The sequence below is a fragment of the Apiospora marii genome (genome assembly GCF_038362585.1).
Source record: "Apiospora marii strain CBS 49790 chromosome Unknown utg000004l_segment0_segment0, whole genome shotgun sequence".
NCBI classification, from domain to species: Eukaryota; Fungi; Ascomycota; class Sordariomycetes; order Amphisphaeriales; family Apiosporaceae; genus Apiospora; species Apiospora marii.
The window spans coordinates 2,883,302-2,897,452 of NW_027117375.1; the positions used below are offsets into that span (position 1 = coordinate 2,883,302).

A 14,151-nucleotide genomic window follows, 5' to 3' on the forward strand; every position below is an offset into this window, starting at 1 on the left:
AAGTACAATTCACGGTATTACTTTCGGGCGGTACTGGAACATTTGCCCTACACCATCAACACTCGAATAGGTTATAAAATACTAAAATGAGTGTTCGTCGTATTAGCGTGAGCGCGTCCATCATGGCATTGGGCCTCGTATTGAGTCGGTTTTGGTGAGCATGCATTTGTGCTACATCGGAGCACCGCAGCTACAAGCAACATATGACCTCAAAAGCCTCGGTGATGCTGCCGGCAAGACTGACGTTTTCGTACTCGCAGCCTCATCGGGGTAATAGGCCGCAGGTGGTTGGACTTTATATGAATTCCTCCCGTCGGGCATGACAGCTGGCAGAATACAGGTCCAGCCATCGCGACAGCCTTGCATTTAGGGTCTTCCCAAGACTGCCTGCTGCACAAAAGGCTGGGCCAGGCAAGCATTGAAAAATATGTATGTTCATTGGTTCTATAAGTATTAACAGGGGGCCTAGCTGTAGAACCGGAGCGAATGGAACAGCCAGGGCTTGAAAACAGCCAACGAATCAAACCTGCATCAGCATGCGGCTCTTATTCCGTCATTCCGCGCACATGACATATACCTTCTGAGCTACGATATCGTCCAAGAGGACAATCAATAGGCAAGCTTTGGACCGGAGGTAGGCAATGCCGGAGGGGGTAAGAAAGACAAACTTTATATGATAATGCCATTGATGCCTGGAGTATATTACTCGAGATCCAATTGGGATAGCAAACAAATACCAAAGGTGGAACAAGCAAATCAGCCACCCTGGATCGATCGATCGTAGAGTCAGGGAAATGCATGTTGGTGGGAAACCAGTTTACCCCGGAATTTATGAGGCTCTGCTGGAAAGGTTTTGGGGAGGGGGGGGGGGGGGTGTTAAGTTAAGGTACTTCCGTATGTACTGAAGTACCTCTCTCCCTTCCTACCTGGGACGGGAGGTTCAGTTCATTTCCTCCAATTGATCAATCATTGGAAGATTGAAACGATGCAACACGATCCCTTTCGGGGTATCGGTCCTATTGCAGTACAGGTGCGGCTCTGCGAGCATTCATAGATTGCCCCCAGGTTTGTTGGTGAATGAGCCTCCATCCCAATCAATCCAGCTCGCCCTTCATCTCGTCAAAGCTGCACGAGGGCAATATAAGCACTCGTAGCACTGTTTTATCTTTGAACACTCGCACAGAGTACGAAGTCTTAGACACCAATTGGCACCCTCAGCACCTTTGAAGCTATTTTGAGACTTCCCTTCCAACCGAGAATAAGGCTGCAGAGGCCAACTCATTCCGGGAAGCATGTTTGGCTGTAATCTCACATGGGGAAGGCGCCATCGATGGAGCCTCTTCTGAAAATATGGCCCGCCCGCCCGTGGCCTTGCGTGGTCTGGAAGGGCTTCAAGCCCCCTCTTTCCTCACAGCCTGCTCGGCAACTCCCCTATAATAAAGCGAGCAGGGAATCCCCTTCGCTCAATGGCATGAGGCTCACGGCGCCATAGCTACTTGGTCGAATCAGGAGCATCCTAGCTATATGGATCCTCGGTATGAGCTCGGATCAGTTGGTTTTGGCTTCGGTGTGCGGGTTTGGACTCTTTCAGCACGATGAAGAGACTTGCTTCTTCTGGCGTCGGCATAGTGTCACCGGAAAATCGCACAACGAAATTATGGTATTCCTCTTCGGCCTTACAAAAGCTGCCTTACGAGATGATGGCGAATATCGCTATGAGCCTTAGCATCGAGGAGGTTTTCGACCTGTCCCTCTGCTCCCGCCACTTCCAATACATCATAACCGAAGATAGCTTCTGTAAAGCCATTGTTCTTGTGAGTCGATTTCCAAATGCCGGGTCTTCTGAACACGGCTTACTGATCTCGACTAGGCAAAAGCACCATACTCGCTGGAGGTTCAGCAAGCAGTACAGGATGGCCGCTATGCGCGAGCGTTGAGGCGATTGGTCAAAAGACGAAGGGCGACAGCGGAAGCACGCCCTTATATCGTGGCTATGGTCGGTCTTGCCGACTCGTATCTCTATTCAAGTGGCAAACTGTGTTACGTATACGAGGATAAGACGCAAAGATGGCTTAGGATCCTGGACTTACACAATCCCTCCGGGCACGAAATTGTAATCGACATACCCAGGCTTACAGCCGAAGCTATCCCGCGGTCTCGAAATTGCCACGATTACACGTTTAGTGTCATTCACACCGCCGAGAGAATCACCAGCTGCCTTTTCTCTTTCGCCCTCCCCGACCCGGAAAATTGGCTTCTGATTTTCGACACCGAAAAACAGGAGCTGATCGGGTCAATTCTTCTCGAATCTACAATCAGATTATTCGTCCGAAACAGCGGATCTTATCTCTACTACGGTACCCATTCCGAGTATGGACCTGACGGTTTTCAAAAATGGGTGCTTCGATTTTTCGACCTCTCCGAGCGCCATTTGTCAAGGAGAAAATTTCACCTGTCCAACGTTGTCGGCTACGAGATCGGATCCACTGTCTGCTTCGAGATTATTGACGGCTATCTCTACGGATTGTCGAACCAAACAGCCTTCGAAGTAGAAGAGATTGACTGGACGTCTTACTACTACTGTTTTCGATTTCGTCTCGACGAGCCGGACCCTGATGAAACACAGATTATGAAGAAACAAGATAGTTGGAGAAGACAGCATGCGGAGGGCCCTATAGATGATCGATGGGGTTTCTTGAAGCTCGAGAAGGACGAAGCGACAGGGCAGGTGAAGATCATAGAATCCCGCAAAGAATGGTTGAACGGACAAAGTGGAAATCGACGAAGCTACTATTCAACCAACGTTATTTTTCGAGACCAAGGTGAAGGCGCAGCAGATGAAGAGCTGGAAAGCAACATTGCAAACAACCTCCCGGACGATCCTTTGACAATGCTGCTCGAGTCGAGTAGCAACCCAAACTACATGCTTCCGACGCAACGGTCTCCGCGGGGTGTTCATGCTGGGGACGATGGTACAATATTTGGCCTGAGCAAAACGCACCTCCGCTCCTACTTCTATTCTTGTGGGACGTTCCTCGATTTGGTTGACGACCCCCCGCCATCATCGACCTGTACGCAGCGACTTCGCATACGAGCTGGCAAAAAGATAACAACAAAATGTTTAGAGCTTCCAGAAGTTTCAACAAGCTCAGATAACCAAAATTTAACGGGAAACGATATGACAGAGAAATCCTACAACCGTGTCATCATGTGGCCAGGGGAACTTGAACCCCCCTGTCTTGACCCGGCTTTGGAACGGATATGTCACATTATGAACCCTAAGGATCACCAGGGGGATATCGACGCGGTGAATGACGAACGATCGATTGTCTACGCCACCGGGGGATCGGGCAATTCGCTAAAAGTCATTGTCTGGCTATCATTTGACCCAGCTGCGAGGCTACCGGATACAAGGAGCGGGGGCGCCCTCCTTGTGGGAAATTCGCCAGAAGCCCACGAGAACTTAGGTGGCAGTGCCGATAGGCATGCAGGAGGGCGGGAGGGGGCATTCCGCCAAGCTCTGCTCGCCCCTGGAGACCAGGGGAATGCCATGCACAGGCTGGATCACGATGTTGTAGGCGAGAATGTTGCTCGACAAATGCCGTCAAGTGTCTCCGACATGTGCCCCTTACGCTCCGAATCTCCAAGCCAAGCGTCACTGCCTGATACGTTTATACTCACGAAGGGGCCCACACACTGGGCCAGAACCGAGACAGCCATGCATACGCACCTCATCTGGCAGTATGTCTAGGAAGTCGACCTGTCTGATTTTTGGATCGGAGAACGAAGTGGTGAGGCGGAGCATATTAAGAACTCACGGGTGCTTGGGATAGCCACGTATCCTTGGGGGCTATGCATTTGGTCTTTAAAAAATTGATATTACGGGCAGGTTACTTTCCAAGAGGCCCTCTCAGAGCAAATCTGGAATCGAAACACAGGAGGGCTGTTACTCAAACACGGCATCTGCATCAGATCCCATGCAGTGTATTGATTGCACATGCCACGATACTGTTACGCAACTGGCAACTGGATCCCGACCTTCACTATTGCTTCAGGCATCTCTACACAAGGCTCTGATGCCTCGGGCTGACATCGTCGACATTGGGTAGCAGCTTATATTGAGTGGTGAGGAGGGACAATCGTTCATGGATGATCCACCGGCCGGTGCGGTGCGATGCATTCTCATCCTAGTCATTGTCGCCCGGTTTGTGTGCGGGCTTGCAGCAACGGCCGATCATTGGACCTGGCAGCTAGCTCTCTATCCATCAGCAACCTGCATCATTCTCCCGTTCTTGCTAGTGTTACTACCCAATCGCTCGGGGGCCAAAGTTTGGTCTTTGTGGGTACTCCGCTTGTTGTGATCATCTTGGCCGGAGCTGATACTATTTCCAGGAGGGTCAACGAGTTATAGCGAGTCCCTTCGGAAGCCACAACACACGACAAAAGCAATTTTTGTTTTGTTTTGTTTTGAAATTGAACCTGCTAAACAGAAGACATTAAGTTCAAATTTCTACTGGATAGCTTTCAGGCTGGATGTGACTTGGAGTGGCCCAGGAATGGTTCAGGACACCATGCAAACCCCGGACGAATAAGTGAGGCTGTGTCGGTATTTTCCTCTCATCGCCGGCTATTCTCAAATGCACAGTGGAAAAAAACATGGACTATTACCCAGACGCACGGCCTTGGAGAGTATGCATCGCCGAGGCGACTATTCTCAGTAACGACTAGATAATCCGTGCGACATCCCCCCCCCAGCCGGGCGCACTTGCATCGGCAAGCGCCCACCGGAATTTCCCGCAGCTGGAACCTATATATTGAGATGTCATTTGATTGTGCCTTGCCCAATATAGAGAGGCGTGTAGCTTGTACTCCTGGTATTCCCTTCTCGTTCCCGGCGGCGACGAATCACAGAGACGGGTCAGAATGCCGCTTACTGTAACAGTTGCTCTCGTGACCTCGTAATATACGGGGCAGTAACTCGCGAGAGCATCATCGCACCCGAATTCTATGCACCATGGGTAATGGCTGGTATCGGTCTTATTTGGAAGCGCTTATTCTAGGTTGGGGACTGGATAGCAGCTGAATAAGGCTCGCGATGAACGGCAACGCCCGGTAGATGGTCCATCTGACTGGCCTACGGATCGGGTCTTGTGGACGGCGATCCAGAGTGTGGCGTGCGACTATTGTTCCCAGGACTGCAAGATGGGGGAAAGTGTCGTCTGGCACCTTAGCTGAGCCGCGAACGGGCTGCCTGATCAGGAATCAGGCAGTGGAAAGGCTACTATGTCGAATGGACCTTATGACATCTTGGGATAGAAATCGAGTCTGCTAATGAACTTTCATGTGAGAATCTTATGAGAGACAACAGAAATGTCTGCGGCATGGATGCGCTACGTCCTTCGATACTTTTCGGTCTCCGTTATGACAACAATGTGTTCATATACATCGGCTTCCACAGTGGATCAGGAGACTTTGTGGATATAACTTGACCACCTAGGTAATTATAGAAAACAGGCACATGTCTCCGCCCATGTACTTTCCACGATGATTCTGTCACGGAGTTGCTTCTCTTGCTTTCTTTCCCGTTTCGTCCCTACCTATGGTCGTCCTACGAAAGACAGCAATGGAGCAGGCCACATCCCCTCCCAAGACTATGTAAGCATCACCGGTATGACTGTAGAACATAAGGAGCTGCGGAGAAGAAAAGGAAACAGGTCGGGTGTCATCATACTAGGAATGAAGACCTTTGGTCATGATCCGGTCAAGCTCTCCGTTCCTGCGATTGATAACGTAACCATCAAGTCCGAAGAGGCTTGTGTGTATGAGCTTTCATTTAACAACAGCAGCTTGTGTAATGGCTTTGGTTTTCTAGATCCCATGAGAGTGTCCAACCACCAGAAATCGTATGCAGTATTACAAAAACAGAACCAATCTCTCACTGATGATATGTCATATATCGAAGTCGTCTACAATAAACTATAGCCGGGGCCGAGAGCGTGGAACATGAGATACAGTAGTAGGTGTGGATCACGCCGCGAACAAAGTTACATGACGATGAAAGATATGTCGTCCGGGCCTGGCTGACTCACATAACCCATCCCTAGTCAGGATTGAACACCCTACTTTAGTCTCATGAATCATGTTGGAATCGACAGGGCTCCCGATAAGCCTGGAGGTTGCCACTCGCGTGCATCTGGGTGAACATATCTAGAACCGTGCCGCCTGACGTGTCCGACGATCTACGGCCTATTGGACTAGTTGGGAGGGAGAGTCTCGGCATCGCACGGCGGCTGCCGAGTCCCATCAGGCCACATCGCCGTACTATCCAGTCTGTTTGGCCTCCCGTGACGTCGCCGGACTACAAGATAGCTCACGGTGAACAGCACCTATGCATGATATACCGGCACATAAACGACCTCCCTTTGCTCCTCCCTGGCGACCAAGACTACATCCCCTCGCTTCCCCGCCCCAAGTCTCCCGCGGTAAGTGTCGCTGTAGCCAATAAGGTCCTGGTGGTACGGCTCTGCAAAGACATTTATTCTGGGGCCCAGATGCTACTGTACGTACCATATTTTCACCTCGGAGCAACTTGCCGGTATGAGTAGGCGGAGACGGTCCCCGGCCTCGTACCTCACTCTGATAGGTCAGCGTATACCCACCTGCACCTAGGCTTCACATGTCTTGCGCGTCTAGGTGCATGCTGCCGATGAGATATATTCGATCTTGTACACGATAGTGGCATATGCATGCAGGTAGAACCGTTGGATACATGATTTCATACACCCCGCGCGCCCAGGCATGCCCAGGCATGCCCGTTTCATGGACAGATTTGCTGATCCCAGAGACTTAGTGAGGTCTAGAAGATCCGATATGAGATCTAGGGCACCTTCTTTCGCTTCGGAATCTTTATGAGCGGCTTTCTCTCAGGACACTCACTATAGAAATCATGGCCTGGACAACAGTGGCATATGGAGCGCTCTCCCTGGTTCGCACAACCCCGCAAGCTGAGACTGGATTCACTGCTAATCAACGACACAGCTCTCCGTGTACTGGGTCTCGTGGTGCATCTACTCGCTTTCGTTTCACCCTCTGGCCAAATTCCCGGGGCCTAGACTGGCAGCGATTTCCGAGGTTCGTCCCACCTGGTTGATACCGGAGACAATAGCCGGGAGACTAACAGGGTGACTGGACAGCTATGGTATATCTGGACATATCTCGGAGGTCAATGGCCCTGGGACATAGAGAATGTCCATAAGCAATATGGTATGCATCCTTTCGGAAGTATGCGACGTAGCATGGCACTGACGTATTGGCCAAGGTGATGTGGTGCGCATTGCTCCCAATGAACTGTCGTTCGCGACGCGGGAAGCGTTCAAGGATATCTATGCCGCCCCGTCCAAGACCCGGAAGCTGTTCACCAAGGACCCAATGTTGTATGACATCGGGCAGCCTTCAAACATCGCGTACGAAATGGATCCCGAGAAACACGCGAAGAAGCTCAAGTTGATGCAACCCGCTTTCCGCACGCAGTCCTTGCGTGACCAGGAACACCTTGTCCACGAGTATGTTGACCTCCTAATGGACCAGCTCGAAAGGGTGAGTTCAAGCGCTACTGGCGGCATGGATGTGACCAAGGCTTTCGAGTGGTTGACCTTCGATATCATGGGTAAGTGCCATAACCCTGGAGTATAATTCATGAAGAAATCCAGCCTGACCGACCATATGCAGGCCACCTGACGTTTGGAGAACCGTTCGGGGCCGTAAAGGATGCGCGCTCACACTACTGGGTCTCGATCTTGCTCGACTCACTGTTCGCCGCTTCGCTGTATTCGATGCGGCCCCGGATGCCGATGCTAGGCTTCCTTCTTCGCCTGGTGCCCTACTTCTCACGCTCTGCTCAGGCCATCATCGAGAGTAACAAGCAGCACGCTGATCTCACCTTGGAGAAAGTGCGAAAGCGCATCGACATGGGTGATACGCACATGGACGACTTCTTCGACCACGTCTTGAAGCACGGCAATCTCAGCGAGGCCGAGCTAGCGTCGGAGGCCAACGTGCTCCTGGTCGCGGGTGCGGAGACGAGCTCGACAGCACTGGCTGCCACCTTCTGGTTCCTGACGACGAACCCAGACACGCTCCGAGAGCTGCAGAGAGAAGTGCGCACGAGCTTCAAGTCCTACCAGGCCATCACCGGCGACGCAGTGGCCACGTTGCCTTACCTCAACGCCGCTCTCGAGGAATCGATGCGCATATTCCCCCCTGCGCCGACGGGGGGCCCCCGCATCTCCCCGGGGGAATCCGTGGATGGGCAGTATATCCCCCAGGGCACATCGGTCACTGGATCCGCCTTTGCTGTGTTTCGCAACCCGCGATGCGTCCCGGCCCACGACGCGTTCGAACCAGAGCGGTGGCTGGGCGAGCGAAAGCAGACGGAGAAGCCTTACTCGCAGCCGTTTAGCATCGGGCCGCGCGCTTGTCTGGGCATTAACCTATCCTGGCTTGAGATGCGTATCACGTTGGCCAAGCTGGTATACCGCTATGACTGGACTCTGGGCAAGGAGCAGAGCAAGGGATACGACTGGATTGCAGGATGCAAGATGCACTTCATGTGGAAGAAGCCGGAGCTCATGGCGCATTTTGTTCCGGTCCAAGAATGAGCGAGGCTCAGGAGGCATTCCTCGACGGTGTCGACTGTATGTATGTACGTATCTGAGTTGGACCCTTCCAGACACACGTGCACATATGCCATGTTAAGAAGCACACGGGCATGAGACGGGGCTTCTTCATCAAGGATCCTCCGCATTCAACGGGGAGTTCCTTGGTCCCGAACGCTGATCAGTTCGTTTGTTCACACCCCAAACAACACTCGCTGTTCTTGTTTCGTTGGGTTCTTTAATTAGAATGATGTACCGTGGGATGCGGATCCCGTGCCAAAACACGGCCAAGACAAGCCAAGCCAATGGGTCTTGGCGCCGCCGTATGGCCAGAATGCTTCATATCGCTTGTTCCAATAGTCGAATGGCAGGCCAACTGCCGTAGCCAGACAAATTTCAAAACGCCAAGAGTGATCAAATATATCGACTCTTGGCCTCCGGCGTGACGGATTGTTTCGAGAAACGCAATCACCCAAGGGGCACTGCTGTGAATGTGGATGAATGGATCGGCATCTTCGATCTACTGTAATCTTTCATCCCGAAAAATTAGCTTGCGGGCGTGTGGCACAAAGAAAAAAATTGTAGAAAGAGAGAAAGAGTTAGGGACTACCTTGGCAGACACCAAGGCAAGGCTATCTGGGTAGCGGCGATTTCTCGTGGCTTCGTTATTCAAAGATAAGCGCGAAGACGCCGAGATCCCAGTTTAAAAGCGAGCGAATCGAGATAGAGAATTGGCACCGCAAAGAGGAAAAAAAAAAAAGTGAGAGAGAGAGCATTTTGGTAGGGCTAACATCGGTCATCATCGGCTCTGATGGTTACGAGTGCGTCATCGGCATTTGCGTGCTCTTCACATGGCGGGCGCGCGGGGGACGCCAGACGCTATATTTGTTAGACATGTCTCATTTGCTACGCCCGGGTGCAACGTCTTGCAAAAAGCCACCCACATCAGGACTGGAGAGGCCATCTCTCCATCTCCATTCTGCAGCGTCTCCAGCAAGTAAGATTGATACAGGTGCTACCCACGCGTGCTAAAATAGTATGCTGGAAGAGCCCTGGGCGGATGGACCCCTGATGTGTTCGGAGGGGAGGAGGCAGGAGGGCTGCCAGGTCCCGCTGCGCAAAACAAGCTATGATACAATATATTCAATGCCAAGAGTGGGCGCGACCAGTTGATATCACGTCGCAAGCTCCCTTTTTTGATACCTAAGGTTGACCTAATGGCGGGACAGTGGATGCCTTTCTCGCTGCACACCGAAGATCGGCACGGGAATGCCAGGTAGGAAAACTGTCACAGGAGCTAAATAAAGCAAATGAAAAACAAAAAATCCAGTCACAGGATTGGCTCACCGCGCCCTGGCTGCTCGTAATGCCGAAAGGTCTCTGCCCACTGCCAAGCCGAGCGAACCCCATGATGCCGCACACAAGCCTCAGTAGTATAGGGTAACACGGTTGCTACCGTCATCTGATCTCATAGGTCAATTGCCTCCCCCAGGACTCCCCATTGCTCCCCATCGCTCCCCATCCTGCAACAAGCTCAACCTGTGGTTGGCTGAATTATAAGCTTCCCGGCTTTCGCTGCGTGCCTCCTGCATCCATCCAGCTTGCCCCCCCTGCCGACCTACCTGCCTACACAGCTTCTAGACATAAATACCTCTCCCCGTCGATTCCTCTCCTGAGACATGCAGAACCCTCGACACTTTTGACAGGAAACCTTACTTACATCCATACATACGACTCATCTTGAACCAACTCCTGCATCCATCAGGTGCAAGCAAAGCTATCGTTGTCGCAACGAACAGACATATATACTTGCGACTACATCAAGGCCGCCTTCTCTCACCTGCGCCAGCAAGCATTCCTTTCCCAAGCGCAAACTCGCCATGGCCATTTCTCAGCAGTTCGAGGACTACCCGGCCCAGGTCGTGATCAAGTCCCTCGTCACGAAGCCGCTGGAGCTCACTTCCCCCACGTTGTTGGTGAAGCCCTTCCCCTCATCGCCCATAATTCCCCACAGCCACTATCCCGCCTCCTCCACACTCCTGTCGTACGACGAGTCGTACGATGACGACTCTGAGGACGAGTACGACGACGACGACGACACCCGCTCCGTCTTCTCGGACTGCGGGTCCGTCGTCTCCTCCGTCTCGAGCGCGCCCGAGGACGAGGCAGAGCCCTTCCAGGTGATCGACTACAGCAGCGGCCACGCCGTGCCCGTCATGGTCTACGCCTCCCTCGAGCAGGCGGTGCGCCTCTCCACGCAGCGCGCCGAGGCCGAGGTCCGTCGCCAGGAGGCCCTGATCAACGAGGTTCACACCATTCCCAGGTGGCCCTCTTCGTCCTCGTCGCAGACGTCGTCAGACGCAGCGCTTAATGCCGCCAACTGGAACTCGCCAGGAGCAGCCAGCACCTACGCCGAATGGGATGAGGACGAAGATGCCTTCTTCTCCATGGGCTAATTAATCATCTTCATCTCTCTACACCTTTCTCTCTACTCAGCAAAAGAATCCCCCCTCTCTACACTGCAATCGTACTATAACTGCCGCGAATATTATGGTACGACGGTATAACGCATTATCAAAATCGTCGCTCATGAAGGGAGGTGGGGGGAGTAGTGTAGGCTGCAGGCTGCTGCAAGCTGCATGCAGCATGACACGACATGACACGACTCTCTGACACGAAATTTTATCAATGGCGAAGCGAACAGCGCAAAACATTTTCACACCACCAGGCATTTTCGGGAGTTATTTCATTACTTTATTTTACCCGTTTCCATTCAAATCGATTGGTTCACGAAGAGGCGCAACACGGATGGTGGCGGCGGGATGAAACGGGGTGTTCACGGATGGCGGGCGGCTTACCGAGGTTCTTTTATTACCTGTTAAATATACAGATCGCTCCCCAATTGCCTACCACGCACAACTCGAGGTGCTCTCTCTTCTCATTTGCCCTCAACAGGGCAGATTTCGGAGGAGAGCGCCCGAGTGCTTGTTCGAGAGTTTTTGGAGTTTCGCAGTGGGAAAAGTCAAAAACAAGATACCCCTCTCTTACTGTTAGCAAACCATACTTAAATGAAGCATATGATGAAATACATGTATTTCTATACGTATATAACTTTTGCTTTTCGTCGCATTCAAGTGCTCATTATCTGTACTTTTTAACTCACAACTTCTCTAATACCGGATCGGAGCAGATTCTCTACTCATACTCATGCTCTATAGGTAGGTAAAGACGTATACAGGTACATCATCAATATCACACATATCCCAAAACATCATCGTAACCTATTACAGGGTAGATTTGCTCGCATCCTGCTTTTGCATCGTGTCGGCAACAATACGCCTCTGGATCTTGCCGGTGGCCGTCTTGGGCATAATGTCGGTGAAGTAGACCTGTATTTTTTTTCAAGTCAGTGATTTCCATTCCTGGCAAAAAGGACCATTGTCGCATCTCAGAGGGAGGGGGGTATTCGCAGCCAAAAACTCACCTTTTTCGGGATCTTGAACTTGGCCACCTTCTCGGCCATCCACGCGCGCAGCTCCTCCTGGTTCAGCTTCTCGTTGGGCCTGAGCACGACGGCGACCCCAATGTCCTGGCCGAGCATCTCGTCGGGGATGGCGAAGCTGACGGCCTCGGCGATGGCGGGGTGGCGGGTGAGGGTGTTGTCGAGCTCGATGGGGCTGATCTTCTCGCCGCCCTTGTTGATGAGCTCCTTGATGCGGCCCGTGATCTGGACGTAGCCGTCCTCGTCGAGGCGGCCCTGGTCACCGGTGCGGAAGAAGCCCGACGCGTGGAACGAGGACGCGTTGGCGTCCGGGTTGTTAAGGTAGCCCTTCGTCACGTTGATGCCGCGGATGCAGATCTCGCCCTCGCTGCCTTGGGGCACCGCGTCGCCGTTCTCGTTGAGGACCTTGACCTCGACGCCCTGACCCACGCCGACGGTGCCGGGCTTGCGCTGCGCCGGCGGGAGCGGGTTGGACGTCATCTGGTGGGAGGCCTCGGTCATGGCGTAGGCCTCGAGGACGGGCGCGTGGAAGGTGGCCTCGAGCTTCTCGAACACGGCGGGCGACAGCGGCGAGGAGCAGGACCGGATGAAGCGGATCTGCGGCAAGGGGTCCGGGATGGGCGACTTGAGGAGGATCTGGTGGATCGTCGGTACGGCCGTGTACCAATTTGCCTTGTGCTCAATGAAGTCGGCCCAGAACTCGGATGCTGAGAACCTGACCGGCACCACTACGGAACCGCCGGTGTGTAGGGGCGCGAGGAGGGCGCACAAGAGTCCGTGAACGTGGAAAAGGGGCATGACCAGCATGGTGCGATCCGCTGCGGTGAGCTGGTAGGTATTACGGATGTTCTCTAGTCTTGCGTCAGTCCATTGGCCCCTGAATCCGGCCATGAGACCAGAGTGTTGAGGACTCACCCATAGTTTGCGTCAAGTTACGGTGCGTCAATGGTACCTATAACCCATCATTAGTGAGTCTGTCCACCTGGAGCCGCGAATCGAGGCCGGACTTACAGCTTTCGGTCTCCCAGTTGTTCCACTGAGTAGTGTGAGTCGAAGATTAGTACCAACGCCAACTCGGATTCCATGATGGCGAGTCGAGGCTGCTTACCTTGTGTGCAAAACGAGGGCAAGATCTTCGGCCTGTGCCTCCAGCACCTTCTCTTGCGCCTTGCCCTTCAGCTGGCCGAGGTCCTTGACGTCCAGCGCCACCTCCTTCTTCGCGGCGTCCCAGTAGCACTCGGCAATGGCCGCATTATACTTCTTGGCGGCGCGGACGACGGCGGCATCGGCCTCGTAGGCGCCGTGGGGCACGAGGACGATGGCGGACTTGAGGTCGTCAATGTAGAACTCGAACTCGTCCTGCTTGTAGGCCGGGTTCAGGGGCGCGGCAATGGCGCGCTGCCACGAGGTCGCGAGGAAGGAGACGATGAACTCGTAGGAGTTCACGGTGGCTATGGAGACGGCAGCGGCATGGCCGATGCCGAGATCGGCCAGCTTGCGCTGGAAGGAGAGACACTCGCTCTGGAGGCCGTCGTAGGTGACGGAGAGGGCATTGGGCTTGGAGGGGACTATGACGGCGGCGGCGTTGCCATCGCCGCGGATCTCGGAGCGGAGGGTCGGGCTGGTCGACATGGTGGCGGTCGGGAGATGTGTAAGGCGGGGTGGGTAGCTAGACAACAAGTCCGGAACTAAAGAAGCAATTGGCTCAACAGAATGTTCTTCTAGTACAACAAGGCCTCGTGGGTGTGTACAAGAGTTGAAGTCTAAGAGGAAGATAGATCTCGGATCTATAACGGAGTGATCAAGTGGATAAGAAGGAAAGACAGGCTGCGATCGAATGGCAAAGCGGCATGGTCAAGATGTCGCAATCGACTCATTAAGTAAAGTAGCTGCGACGCTGGAGGGGCTGGAGGGGCAGTCGAGTCGCGGCGAGACACGATGGTTGGTCCCTTGACAGTTCCTGCTTCGGCATTCGGACGATAGCCCGTCGTAAGT

The 14,151-nt window shown here is 53.1% G+C and overlaps 4 protein-coding genes across 4 annotated transcripts; 3 read left to right on the forward strand and 1 right to left on the reverse strand.

The window, feature by feature from the left end:
- Window positions 1-1,595: 1,595 nt before the first annotated feature.
- PG985_006850 (F-box protein) lies at window positions 1,596-3,751 on the forward strand (the record flags this gene model as incomplete). The annotated part of the gene is made up of 2 exons (XM_066826619.1): window positions 1,596-1,814; window positions 1,871-3,751. The coding sequence occupies 2 exons, from the start codon at window positions 1,596-1,598 to the stop codon at window positions 3,749-3,751; spliced, it is 2,100 nt and encodes a 699-aa protein (XP_066686226.1).
- Window positions 3,752-6,946: 3,195 nt separating this feature from the next.
- PG985_006851 (Cytochrome P450 monooxygenase FUM2) lies at window positions 6,947-8,657 on the forward strand (the record flags this gene model as incomplete). Its single annotated transcript, XM_066826620.1, has 5 exons — window positions 6,947-6,985; window positions 7,039-7,131; window positions 7,194-7,281; window positions 7,319-7,666; window positions 7,729-8,657. 5 exons carry the CDS (start codon window positions 6,947-6,949, stop codon window positions 8,655-8,657), a joined length of 1,497 nt encoding a protein of 498 aa, XP_066686227.1.
- Window positions 8,658-10,534: 1,877 nt separating this feature from the next.
- PG985_006852 (uncharacterized protein) lies at window positions 10,535-11,110 on the forward strand (the record flags this gene model as incomplete). The annotated part of the gene is made up of 1 exon (XM_066826621.1): window positions 10,535-11,110. The coding sequence occupies one exon, from the start codon at window positions 10,535-10,537 to the stop codon at window positions 11,108-11,110; it is 576 nt and encodes a 191-aa protein (XP_066686228.1).
- Window positions 11,111-11,938: 828 nt separating this feature from the next.
- On the reverse strand, window positions 11,939-13,788 carry PG985_006853 (uncharacterized protein; the record flags this gene model as incomplete). The annotated part of the gene is made up of 5 exons (XM_066826622.1): window positions 11,939-12,043; window positions 12,139-13,007; window positions 13,072-13,108; window positions 13,168-13,192; window positions 13,265-13,788. The coding sequence occupies 5 exons, from the start codon at window positions 13,786-13,788 to the stop codon at window positions 11,939-11,941; spliced, it is 1,560 nt and encodes a 519-aa protein (XP_066686229.1).
- Window positions 13,789-14,151: the final 363 nt, after the last annotated feature.